General features: G+C 51.4%; 5 protein-coding genes across 5 annotated transcripts; 3 read left to right on the top strand and 2 right to left on the bottom strand.

Annotated features, from left to right (window-relative positions):
- Positions 1 to 1,016: 1,016 nt before the first annotated feature.
- On the top strand, positions 1,017 to 1,790 carry BDQ94DRAFT_145046 (uncharacterized protein; the record flags this gene model as incomplete). Its single annotated transcript, XM_026766565.1, has 2 exons — positions 1,017 to 1,471; positions 1,528 to 1,790. Coding segments are annotated over exons 1-2 (257 nt in total), but the record flags the coding sequence as incomplete, so codon positions are not given.
- A 141-nt stretch (positions 1,791 to 1,931) lies between these two features.
- Positions 1,932 to 3,668, top strand: BDQ94DRAFT_159918 (uncharacterized protein; the record flags this gene model as incomplete). Its single annotated transcript, XM_026769134.1, has 2 exons — positions 1,932 to 2,153; positions 2,199 to 3,668. 2 exons carry the CDS (start codon positions 1,932 to 1,934, stop codon positions 3,666 to 3,668), a joined length of 1,692 nt encoding a protein of 563 aa, XP_026625816.1.
- Positions 3,669 to 3,825: 157 nt separating this feature from the next.
- BDQ94DRAFT_40947 (palmitoyl-protein thioesterase family protein) lies at positions 3,826 to 5,143 on the top strand. Its single transcript, XM_026775696.1, has 2 exons — positions 3,826 to 3,828; positions 3,883 to 5,143. Exon 2 carries the CDS (start codon positions 4,036 to 4,038, stop codon positions 5,053 to 5,055), a length of 1,020 nt encoding a protein of 339 aa, XP_026625815.1. The 5' UTR covers positions 3,826 to 3,828; positions 3,883 to 4,035; the 3' UTR covers positions 5,056 to 5,143.
- A 474-nt stretch (positions 5,144 to 5,617) lies between these two features.
- On the bottom strand, positions 5,618 to 9,316 carry BDQ94DRAFT_179205 (uncharacterized protein; the record flags this gene model as incomplete). The annotated part of the gene is made up of 2 exons (XM_026773311.1): positions 5,618 to 9,032; positions 9,102 to 9,316. 2 exons carry the CDS (start codon positions 9,314 to 9,316, stop codon positions 5,822 to 5,824), a joined length of 3,426 nt encoding a protein of 1,141 aa, XP_026625814.1. The 3' UTR covers positions 5,618 to 5,821.
- Positions 9,317 to 10,515: 1,199 nt separating this feature from the next.
- Positions 10,516 to 11,215, bottom strand: BDQ94DRAFT_40940 (mediator of RNA polymerase II transcription subunit 31). The gene has a single exon (XM_026775695.1). The coding sequence runs from the start codon at positions 11,122 to 11,124 to the stop codon at positions 10,669 to 10,671; it is 456 nt and encodes a 151-aa protein (XP_026625813.1). The 5' UTR covers positions 11,125 to 11,215; the 3' UTR covers positions 10,516 to 10,668.
- Positions 11,216 to 12,376: the final 1,161 nt, after the last annotated feature.

Raw genomic sequence — 12,376 nt, 5'->3', positions numbered from 1 at the left:
CAGCCGGCAGGATTGGCAATCCTAAATGATTGGCGCCGAGCCCTTCCTGGGAGTTCCCCGTGGTTTGTCGCGTGCAGGGCTATCCTTGTCCCTGCCAGCCAGTCATCGGCATTTCCTCGGCGGCCCCGCTTTCCCTCGTGAAAGTGTGCCAACTTCGGCTTCATCCTTTGGCTGGGATGCTCACCACGTCAATCCCCTCCCTCATCCCGCGGAACAGGGATCTCGCTTGTCGCAGCTACTGCACATAATTGACATTGCCCCTCCTTCCCCGGGACAGCGTGTTGCTTCATGCCACAGCGGCTCTCTTTGCCCAATCTCGCAGCTGCTCCAAAGAAAAGGAGGGGGAGGGGTTGAGCCATCCAGTTTGACTGCCATGTTTACTACGTTTCATGATGAGGAACCTCACATCCCTCTTTCGGATATTAGTTGACAGCTGCACTCCGGGCTTCATCCACCGGCGCAAGCAAGACTGACACCACGGGAAGTTGGGCAGCAATGTGATGGATTTAATTACGGGACTGCCGGGAAGTTTCTTTTTACGCTTGTCTCAGAATAAGCTGGAAATCATAATATCAGGGTTGGATTGGATTCATCACAATTTCAATAATCCCGCTCTCTCTCAAATTAAAATTCTAAAATATGGGTATCCCGTTCTACGCCCTATATTCCCGCACCAGTTCGAGGCATCCTAAAGCATGCAATGTCAGCGATTGGTTCTCAAGCGATGTTCCAATATGAGTAGCAAACAATGACGCAACAAATGGGTGTGTGTATCAGATAAAGGTGAAAGATGGTATACAGTTTTCGTTCAACAATCCGAAGATCTCAGGTGAACTATGCTTATTGGTATGGTGTTCATCATTGTGGGCAAATAGGCCCCAGTGACACCCATGGAGAAAAGGGGTAAAAGAAAAGAAAAAGTGCTGCGCTTACCTGTTGCCTGAAAGACCCAGAAAAGGGGGAGTCGTAAAAACAAAATGAAAAAAAAAAAAAAAAAAATAATAATAATAAACAGACAGCGCGCAGACCTCGCCAGGCACCCTGTGCGACGAGGCTGCCAGCTGGTCGCGTCGCTGACACGAAACAGTTTCAGAAACCCGCCTACATCAAAGCAAGGCCAATGAACTCCTCATGTCTGCTTCCGGGCAAGCAAATAAGATGATGCAGGCACCATCTTTGCCACCTCTGGCGTGTCTGCTGTCGTCGGCGTGGTGTCAAGAAAGAAGGAGATTTTGGCATGTGGGAAGATATTTTAAGAGCCGCCGAAGCGAACAATGCACGTGATGTGTTTGCACGGATTGCACCCCCACTCAAGCCGAGGTTCCGATGATCAAGATGAAGCTAAATTAGTGACGCCCAAGTTCTACGGTAGTGACCTGGGTCGTCTTCCGGGCCGAGCCGTTTCCAGATGTCTTGCTTAGACGAGAGTCCTAATGATGCTAGTCTATGAGACTTCACCATACCCCATGTGGTAAGCTGTCCAATTTGTCTTGCACACAAATAAGATCACATAATCTAATCATAAAGCTGTGCTCTGGGTCGCTATACACATCATGCTGCCTCACAAGAGCATGTGTTGTGATACCTTGATGACTTCCCAACTCCTATGCAATCCCTCACTTGAGGTCTCGATGGAACTGTTCTGCACACGGGTCTGCTCAGACATAATTAACAAATATAACAACTCTCTAGACCACAAGCATTATTCGTTATCTCCAAAAGTATATGACACTCGAGGTGGTTGGGTTTCAAGTTGTAGCTAATTCTTGTGTTGGCGACTTGGTCCCCCGTCTGCATGCGACACTTGTAGTGATATTACTTCCGTAACCTTGACAGGCGTCTTCCTACCTTACCTGTGTAGACATCATACATCACATGACGATGATTCCGCATGCCGTTACACTAATAGAGCATATCCTTCTCTCCTCGCCATGTCTCCGTTGACAATCCCCCCATCACTTAGAAGCACCATGAATTGGACAGGAGGTCGTCTTCGACGACACTCGAGCTATAAATCAGGAAACAAGAAGCAGAATCTCAAAAGGCCTAGAGTAGCAGAGTCAAAGGACCCCCGCATGACACCCTTGCTAAAGAATGTCTGCCTCCACGAAGGAAGTCGAGCTATAGATTCATGCGATCAGCCAAGCCAGCAGGTAGGTTGCCTGTGTAAACACATTTGCCCTTGCAGGCTAATTCAGATCAAGTCTGGCCATAGCTCCTCTCTCTCGTGCCCAGCAAAGAAACCACGTCTCGCATCACCTACGCAGGAGTCCTCACAAGCAGACCAGAATTTAGCAATGATTAAGCATAAGCTGCTAGAGAAGACTGACTGGGCATCGGTTGCAGCAGCACGACCACTTACGGTGCTGTTTCCTCCAGCAGAAGCTTTACGGAACTTCGGGAGGCGGAGAAAAATAACGAATGATGACTGTGAGAGGCTGGGGTCTTCTGTCCTGCGTCCAAAGCTTACCTACCGCCCTAAGCATCGCGGAGGTGCAGAGCCTGTTACGGAGAGTATACAGAACCTGGACATAAGGATAAATGGGCAACCCGTTGGAGCTTACTATCCGAGGTGCAATGGCCCGTCAACTGATACTACATCGCAGTCAATGCTTTTAGACCATGAGTTCGCTCCTACAATGCCGAAGCCCCCTGTTCATGAGTATGTTTGTGAGAATATCGGCGTGGGAAGCTCAGTCGTTGAGGAATCTAGGATACTGGGCTCTTCCAGCGTTTCACCTTTATATGTGTCGTCTTCCGATGGAGGATTGTCCCTCCGGAGTAATTTCATGGTCCAGGGCTCGGATCAGTCCATCCATGAGTCTAAGGGCAAGGAACAACTCGAGGTTAGAGGTTTGGAATTACTACAGTCAGCCGACGCCAGCCCAGAAGTTCAAGAAGCGTGGACTCCGATCAGGAGACGATTTACGCTCGACGACCAGATTCGCGCTGAAGAGGAGAGAAAGGCGAAGGCCGCTTACGACACATCCTTGGAGATAGACGATTGCTCGACTGCTCATCTGTTTCTCCGGGGCCCTTTTAACCCAAGACTCTCTTCATCAGCTGCAAGTAGCGGTTGGCAGCGAGGATCTATGCAGGATTCTATGAGCACATCATCGACATTGAACCACTCAAGTTATGGTTGGCTCCCAGAACCGCGCCAGAACATACAACGACTTATATCACAGAGACCAGATGAGGGAGACATTGATGTGCCTAGTGGATCTAGACAACGAAGCACCAGGCTCGCTCCGCCACGTACAGCAATAAAGCAGATCACCCCCTCCTTGGTAATATTTGGCCAGTCTGTTGATCTCGATAGCGGTCTATTCGCTAAGCACATTGAGCACGGGGATGAGCAGCAGCAGGCTCAACACGGTTTCACATGTTCTCCCACCACAATTTATGAAGCTAACTGTAATATATCAACGGATAACTATCCGTCCAAGATGACACATCTCCGTCGGCCAGATGACTTTGCATTCTCACCGAACATGGTCAAGTCTAGAAAGCCCACCGTAGCGCCAAAGACCGCAAGAATATACATCGATCAAGCATGCGCTTCTCCTCTCTTAAGAACAGCGGTACCGGGACGGGAGTTTTCTGGAATGAACCGGGAGGGTCAGCGTGCCCAGGAATTGACCAATCGATACAGTTTATACAACTAGGTCCAGACACATGAGACTGACTCGACAGGACATTGTCTCATGACCCACTTGTACTACACGGTGTGATAAAGCATGTCACTGCTCTGCATTAATGATACTTCGAAGTATGAAAGTGTATATAACTCTGTGAGGCACTCATGACAATAACCAGCCTCGAACAGTGAGTACCATTATGATCCGTAAAATCGTCAGTCACATGCTAATCTTACGTCAGGTCCCGGAAGCAAGCCCCGACAACGTGACCTCCACCTGTCTCCGCATCACCTCCGCAGGAACAACAACACCAACACTATACATCCATTTCAACCTTCATCCCCATCCTCCTCCCATCGACAAGCCGAACCTCAACCCATACAGTGACCACAAAATGCGTCCATTAACACCCCTCCTCACCTTCCTCACCATCCTACCCTTCACAACCGCCCAGCCAACCCACCAGTCCCAAACCCAACTCCAACCCTCAACAGCAAACAACACAACAGAACTCCGTGCCCTCCCCCTCGTTATCTGGCACGGCCTAGGCGACACATACCTCAACCCATCCCTGCAATACCTAATCCAAGCCGCTGAAGCCGCCAACCCCGGAACCTACACCTACCTAATCCACCTCTCCCCTAGTAGCACCGGTGACCGCCAAGCGACCTTCCTGGGCAACCTCACCACGCAAGTCGCCTACGTCTGCGACCAACTAGCCCGCGACCCAATCCTTTCCACAGCACCCGCCATCAACGCCCTCGGCTTCTCCCAAGGCGGACAATTCCTCCGCGCCTACATTGAACGCTGCAACAACCCCCCGGTCCGCACACTAATAACCCTCGGCAGCCAACACAACGGCATCTCGCAATTCCAGTCCTGCGCCTGGAACGACTTCGTCTGCCGGGGCGCCGAAGCACTTCTTCACTCGGGACGATGGTCATCCTTCGTGCAGGGACGGCTCGTCCCCGCGCAGTATTTCCGCGACCCTGAACCCACCGAAATGGAAAACTACCTCCAATACAGCAATTTCCTGGCGGATGTGAATAATGAGCGCGAGGTGAAGAACGAGACGTATAAGGAGAACTTGAGCAAGTTGGAGAAGTTTGTGATGTATATGTTTGAGGAGGATCGGATGGTGGTGCCGAAGGAGTCGAGTTGGTTTGGAGAGGTGGATGGGGAATCTGGGGATGTGGTGGGGATTAGGGAGAGGAGTATTTACAAGGAGGATTGGATTGGGTTGAAAGGGTTAGATGAGAAGGGGGGGTTGGTGTTTAGGACGTTGAAGGGGGGTCATATGCAGTTTGATGAGGAGGAGCTGGAGGATATTTTAAAGGAGTTTTTGGGGCCTGTGGAGGTGGAGGTTGGGGATGATGATGAGGTTAGTAGGTTAGTGAGTCAGGTTGAGTATTAACTTCTCGTTCTTCTTCTATCTCTTATGTGAGGGAGATGGAAGAGATAAGAGTTGCGGCGCTACTACTGAGTAATATTATATATTATACCCGGGTTTCAGATTGTGTTGGTTGCTTTTCTATACTACTACTACAAGTAGCACTAATATAACGGTATTAAATACATGCACACACACTATGCTGCATCCATTATGCTACATCGGGATATCATCAGAGCCAGAGCCACTGGAAAATGAAGCAAAGCTAATAAGAACAAGTAATAAATTGGCAGCAGCAGCAGCAGGTAATATCCAAAACAAAGTAAGAAAGATACAGGAAGCAACGACAACAAACGACAAAGATACCTCATGTAGTAAGTAAAGCAAGTAGTGTACGCAGTACAGCTCTATCAATCGATCAATCAGTCAGTCAGTCAGTCAGTCCATCGCAGACGCCATTATTAATGATCATGCAGCAGGAGATCCACCGTGACGCGCATGGCAATAGTGAGACAGACATATAGTGGTAAGTGACAAAGGAGAAAGTTTAGATGGATCATGTGCAAGGAATAGCACAGGGGATGTGGGATAGTAATGTATCAGAAAAAGGAAACCGGTGAAAAGCAATATGAAAGAAAGAAAGGATGGGATATATCATGGGCCTCGACGATCATGACTCGAACCTGGTGGAAGACCCGGATGGATGAAATAAGCGATGCAATAGACAGAGATAGGAAAGAAAAGTGAATGAATGAGAGTAGGTTCTCTGGAAGAAGGAGTTGATATGTCATCAGTAAGGCGGACGCCCGATTCCTCCAGTAATGCCCCGTCGAGAAGCACCACGGGGCCTGCCGGGGCGCGACTCTGCATGTGCCGGGGACAAGAACCCATTCAGAAGGTTCTGCACATCACGGCGCTGGGCACTGTCCGTTGGTTCGGACAGGTCCGGTACGCCGTCGTAGACATAGCTTCTTGAGTACTCACCATCAGCCGCTGCAGCTGCGAGACCCGTGCTGGACCGGCTCTTGTGCTTGTTGAGAGATTTGCCATGGTGAGGCACGGCAGGTGTGCCGGGCTTGCCATTCGCCGTGGGAAGCCGACGAGGCCCTGGTGCAGTGGATGGTCGCTCTGACGCCAGGGATCGCTGCGAGTCGTTCGACACGCCTCCGGTGACGGACAAGGATGGGGGAATCGGTGGCACAGGGGGAATGTCGTCTGCAGCCATAAAGTAGGCCTGTCCGTTCTCCGTATTACCTAAGGCGGAAGCTTTGGGGGTCACCATGCCGTCGCCGTCCGGAAGACCGTGTCCATCCCTAGTCGACTGGGGTCTGATTGAAGCACCGTCTCCGTCAATTTCAGACAAGGAATAACCGCTGACCATGCTTTCGCTGCTAGATGAGACGACGCTGCGGTTGGAAGCATCCAGCCGACCACGTAGCGGGCTCAACCGGCGCATCTTGTCCTGATCGTTGATGGAAAGAACACGCCGCAGGTCATTGATATGAACCGGGGACTCTCTGCTAGAGCTCTGAATGTGTGCCCGGGCAGACTCGGGGACGCTCATCCGACGCGAGTTGTGCAGTCCGGCTGCACTCTGCTGTGCGGATGGAGGTGAGGTGGTCGAGGGTGAACTGCCGTCCGCGCCATTCAGGTAAATATGACTGCGCATCGCCATTGTCCCGGCCTTGGAGCCACTGAGAGACAATGCTTCGGTTTTCTCCCGCTCCGCAGCTGCCAGGCATGATTCTCGGGACCATGCCGAGAGCATCTGTTCCCGAACGAGGGGAGGCAGAAGATCACCGCGCGGAGCAGAAACCGATCCATGTCCCAGAATAGGCATAGTGAAGCTGCGCGTGGGGGAGCCCGGGGGGCTGTGAGAAGAGACGAGCGCGGCATGGTTGTATGCATCTTCGATACCACGAACAAGGTGCTCAATGTCGTTAAAGAATGGGGTCATCTGGTCAACGTTCGTGGTGTTACCGGCCACGGCACGGTGATCACCGCCCTGTAGGATTTGGCTGAGGTCAGTTGCGGGCAAGCGAATAGGGTCAAGCCAAAGGCCGAGCTGTTGCCTCTTTAAGATCTCATTTTGAATAGCCTGGCCTACTTCTGTCGATCCCAGCTCGAATCGCTCAGACAAGGCCCACAGATATCCATACACCAAGCTTCCGATATTGACCTTGGCAGACCCAGATGCCAGGCTTGGAGCGCTGTTCAGATCATCTTGAAGCTTTAACACCATGGGCAGTCCAAACCGAGCGGCGTTGACCCCGAGTTTATCAACAAGGCTGGCCAAGATCAAATGAAGCAATCTGATCTCAGAAACACTAGTCGGGCTCTCAAGCGCAATGTCATAAATGGTCAGGTGCAGCATTCGGAGGAAGTTGAATTGAGCTGCTATGGCGGCCTTCTCTCTCTGCATTGCTGTAGACACTGATCGTTTTCCAGTCCTCTCGCCGACCTCCGTTAGTTCACGTTTGGGGCTTGAAGGTTTCGCGTGTTTATCCTTGACTGCCAAATCGCTCTGGTTCGTTTCGAGCTTCAACCAAGACAGTAACGCATCAGCATACGCGTAACGCGCATCACCTTGACGTTCCTGCAACAACCACTGGGTCCCTTCCCAGACGTGGATTCCAACATGGTTCCTGGACTCCACGCCAGATACAGCTGCGGGTTTTCGGGAATTCGCTACCATCAGAATGTTCTTGATAGCTCTAAGAGCAGCAACTCGTCCAGTAGTGGATGAAAACGCGATAGAACTGGCTTCCCCAGTTAGGCTGCCAGCCTGCGAAGCGGCTCCGGGAGAATCACCTGAGACTTGTGCAGGGTGTTCGTGGGTGGATGAAGGCTTGATCCGAGTCAGGACGACTCTAATCATATCGACAACTTGATCGCCATAGTAGATGTGCGTCGTAAGGTCTCCAATGCACCGCTGGAAGAGAGTGATCAAATCTGCTCTCTTTCCAGAGAGTTCGACTTGCTTCTCCGAACCCGCAGGCGACAGCAAGAACGACATATGCTGCAAGAGACCCAGAAGGATATCGATCACGCTAAGACCAATCATATTGACAGGCGACTTCAGCAGCCAGTCGATCATGTAAACGATGATGAAAGGTTCATCCAGGGTTTCTTCTCTAGGGTTGATATCGAACAGAAGCTCCATGGCGGCAACCAAGATGATGAACCGCACCTGCACCGGGCACCATTTCGCGACCAATTCCATCAACGACGTAGCCCAATTACCACTCGAGTCCAGGGACAATCCCAAGCTGGTGGCTCGGTTTCTGCGGAGCATGAAGTCCAATACAACTTTCGTGGTCACACGGATCTGACCGCGGCTGCTTCCCGTAACAACAATGCGCTCGAGGCAGCTGAGAGCAAGAAGCCTCACATCCATTTCCGCTTTCTTGTCTGCATCAGCCGCGGACTGAGAAGCCAATGCCGGATCGCCAGTCACGGTGTCGACGGTCTGCACGGTAGCGTTGCTAATTCGGCGCCGGTGCGCAAGATCCGCTTCACTGCTCTTCTCCGATTCCATAAGCTGTTGTTCCAGAGATGGGATGACATCCTCATCTCCGTGGCAGATGTTCTCCAAAATGACCGGCAATATGATCTTCAACGAATCTCCACCATCAGCAGCCAAGCCCGCCTCGGAACTGACCACGCCCTTGATCGCACGAAGTCCCGCATTCCGCCACCGTATCGCCAAGGGGCCGCTAGAGGCAGGATCCAGCTGGGGCGAATGCACCTCTGCGAAGCTCGCATACGTCCGCACGACCTCGCGATACTGTGTCGCAAAGTCCTGTTCGGCCGACAGCGCCGCCATGTCCTGATGGCGGCAGAACATCTCGAAGGTCGCGATCGAGTCTTCAACGATTGTTATATCGCGGGAGCGCAAGACAGTTTCAATTACCGTCAGCACGGAGCGGGCGTAGATGGGGAGGTCGCGGGGCACTTTCTCGATAAGCGCGGTGAGAATCTGAAGTGTCACCTGTACATTGCTTTACCAGAACAAGTCAGCCCCCGATTGAAGATAATTCCCCTCGTAGATTCAGTTCCTCAAAACATACCCTATCTTGCGGCGCCAGACATCCCTCGCGGCTCGTTTCTCCAGGAAAGCGCCGACCTTGGTCAGCTTGCTGCGACGAGTGCTTGCATAGTAGAGCAGATAAGAAAGTTCACTCGGATTCGGCTTGACTTCAGGAATCCCCTTCTGGTATTGTGGATAGCATTTCAGAACTAAGACCTGATGCTTTGGCCGACATGACTGGCGTACGCCCTCCATTGGGCAATGTGATTTGCAGGGCGATTACCCGATGACTGTATACTGCAGATTTTCAACGGTTTTAATACAACAGGGTGCAGATCCGATGACCGAAACGGTCACCTGAGGACAAGTATATTTAGGGACTGATTAAGGATCTGTAACAAGAAAAGACCATGAGGAAGTAGGTATGTCACGTCGCTGAGGCCTTTTGGGGGGGTGTTGCGGCAACGGCCAACGTGGTTTAAGGAGAAAGGAGAGGAGAGGACAAGACTTCCAGGTCGAGTTGCAATCACCACGGGTGGGGTCGATCCATCGGAGATGCTAGTAAATAGTACCCAGCCTGGACAAGGAGGTGGGGGATTGATTGAAGAAACAGGAACACTGTCAACCGCGGAGGCTGGCAAGCGAGGCAGAAGCGAAAAGTGTCGCCCTCCGGTTCTTTGGCGGATGGCGATAAGTTTAGTGTTGGGTTGCCGCGGCGAGATGAACCAACGGCCTGCTCGGGAAATTCAGCCTGGCGCGCCGCTCCGGCCGCGTCACGGTTAGGCGGTCGCAAACTTGCCCATATGGCAGATTTATCGTTAAAGACATGGACAATTTGTTTTATATTTCCTATGTAGGCTTTTTCTATATGATATATTGTTTCTTGACTCAAATTGGTCTATCGGTATGATGGCTCAAATGCTCGATCTACAGCAGAGCAGGTACCCAGGAGAGTTTTTCCCCTGCAACCTAATACAACCCCACGGCAACGTCATAGGCAGATTATCAGGGACAGATGCTGCTGCTCCTATGGCTTGGAAGCGAAAAATCTGAGCACCCAGTGTGTCGATGAGAACGGACAGATGGGATTTTTCTGTCGTGTCGTACACTCCACTACTTTCTTGTGTGCGCATATACCCTCCGTCTCTTACATCGGTGGCAGGCCCGCTCAGGACTCTATCGAGCAATCTCAACCGGAATAGCTCGGGAATTCCAGCTGAATAGAGAGGAGTATGTCGTTGATCCTGAGGAGTGCTTGTCGAGGTGCATGTCTGGTAGCTCCAATGAAGAGCCGGTTCCATGGCCGATCAGGGGGTACCTCGGTCACACATGACTCCGGGGAGATCATGAACCATCTGGGGTTGCATTAGGACTGCAGCATAAACCGCGGTGCATCAAGGTGTCCCAATGTCGACCAAAGCGCCCATGCCCCGCGCGGATCTTTTGATGTTGTGTCTCCATATACCCCCCTCTCCGCAGCCTAGTGGTAAAAGAAGACGGTGGCTCAAGCAGGACATCATCCCGGACAGACCACCGAGCCAATTCACACCGAGGTCAATATACAGCGCGTCTGTTTCCTGCTGTATCTAGTGTAACCGCATGCCTTCCTAGCTTGCTTTGGCTTGCTCGCCCTCCTGGTCTCCAGACTCCGCAGCTGGGTCGACGGGTTCGGCGGCAATATCGGTCCCTGCTAGCCTTTCAATGACATCGGGACGAATAATGTCGCGACGGAAGGTCTCCTCCTGCAGTAGTCGTAGCGCCCGCAAAGTGGCACCAGGATGGGTCAGAAACTGGGCGTATTCGGGGGTCTTCCAGTAGGAATAGAGGTAGGCCAGGTACGCTGCAAATGCCTGCGCGTCGGGGTCTGTGGAATCATTGTTCACGTCGCTGTCATCACCAGACTTGTTTATGCCCAGCAGATTCGGATATGTCACGGCGAGGTGGGACAGATAGTAGGGATTGGCGAGAGAAGACACAAACTCTAGCTCGAGGGTGAAGCGAGGATTTGTGAGTGTCGGAGGCGGAGGCTGTTGTGGTTGATCGGCGGGGGGTGGCTGTTCCATGATGCGACGGAGATGCTCTTGAGCAAACCAGAGAACCGAAAAGGTCGGTGACTGAGCCTTGAGAGTAAAGAAAGACGTTGGTGGTGTGTAGGTTGCAATGAGTCGGAGCTATTCAGATAGACCGCGCGACCAGTTGGAGGTTGCCAAGACAAGCTCACCCCGGCGCGGCAAGCTCCATTCACTGGTTGTCGCGGTTGATATTCGATGACTTCTATAGCCACTAGTGTTTCCCCACTAGAAGTGTTGACCAGTATTTAAATTAAAAGAAGTGTAATTGATTGAGTGAGGCTACTGTCATTTTACTTATATTTACTCTACCGCGTTGCTGGGCGTCAATTCGGCTATTACTCCTGGAATTAGTACACTAAGAGCTACTATCGGATTCATGGTTGGGGCCATGAACTACTGCTTCGGTTGGATTGACAGTAACTACAACCCACATTGAAAATTGTTGCAGAAATTGATAAAAGAAAGCTGATTATGTGTCTACAGTACCTAGGGAAATAGCAGTGGGCAATAGTCAAAACTTGCCATTGTTCTTCTTCTTATCCACCCCCCCATGCAGTCCAGAGCTGCTAGAAAACAATAGACTGGCCTAGAAACCCCATGGCCTATGCATAAGGCCAATGGTTTACAATGGTAACTGTTGGATGAATGCATTTGAATTCAGGTACAGCTTCTACTTTGTAGATAGTCAAATAGTTAGTCGCCGTACAAAGCATTAGTCAATTGAAACCGGAATTTAGATGACGCTGACCCAGCCATTCAATGTCAAACGACCGTTACGATAAACTAGCGCCATCGGGCGATTTATATGAGACTGGCGCCGAAATAAGATCGCCAAATCATGGTTCACCGGGGTGATGATAGAGGGCCCCCCCCTTGGATCAGAATGGCTTCAGACAGTCTCCATCTAAATTCAAACGAGCCACAGTGCGGCATGAAACACGTCGGAGATAAGCTCTGAGGGGACGGTGGTCCTCGCCCACCTTGACTGTTCGGGAATCCGATGACATCTTAAGCATTCTTTGGCTTGGCCAGAGCGAGACCTTTGCCCGGTTATCGATGCATGCTGCCGTACTTTGTCACACTGAACAGCATGGATGACGTTGTTCGTCGATCCAACGATAAGCCTAGATCGGACAGGCCGATAAGTAGGATGAGATCCAGTTAGGCAGTCATACCAGGACCGGATGCAGAGAGAGCCGAAAGACATTACGAACCAGCCCAACACACTCTGGTCGAGACCTCA

The sequence above is a fragment of the Aspergillus welwitschiae genome (assembly GCF_003344945.1).
Source record: "Aspergillus welwitschiae strain CBS 139.54b unplaced genomic scaffold BDQ94scaffold_18, whole genome shotgun sequence".
Classification (NCBI taxonomy): Eukaryota; Fungi; Ascomycota; class Eurotiomycetes; order Eurotiales; family Aspergillaceae; genus Aspergillus; species Aspergillus welwitschiae.
This window is presented reverse-complemented; position numbering and strand designations above follow the sequence as displayed.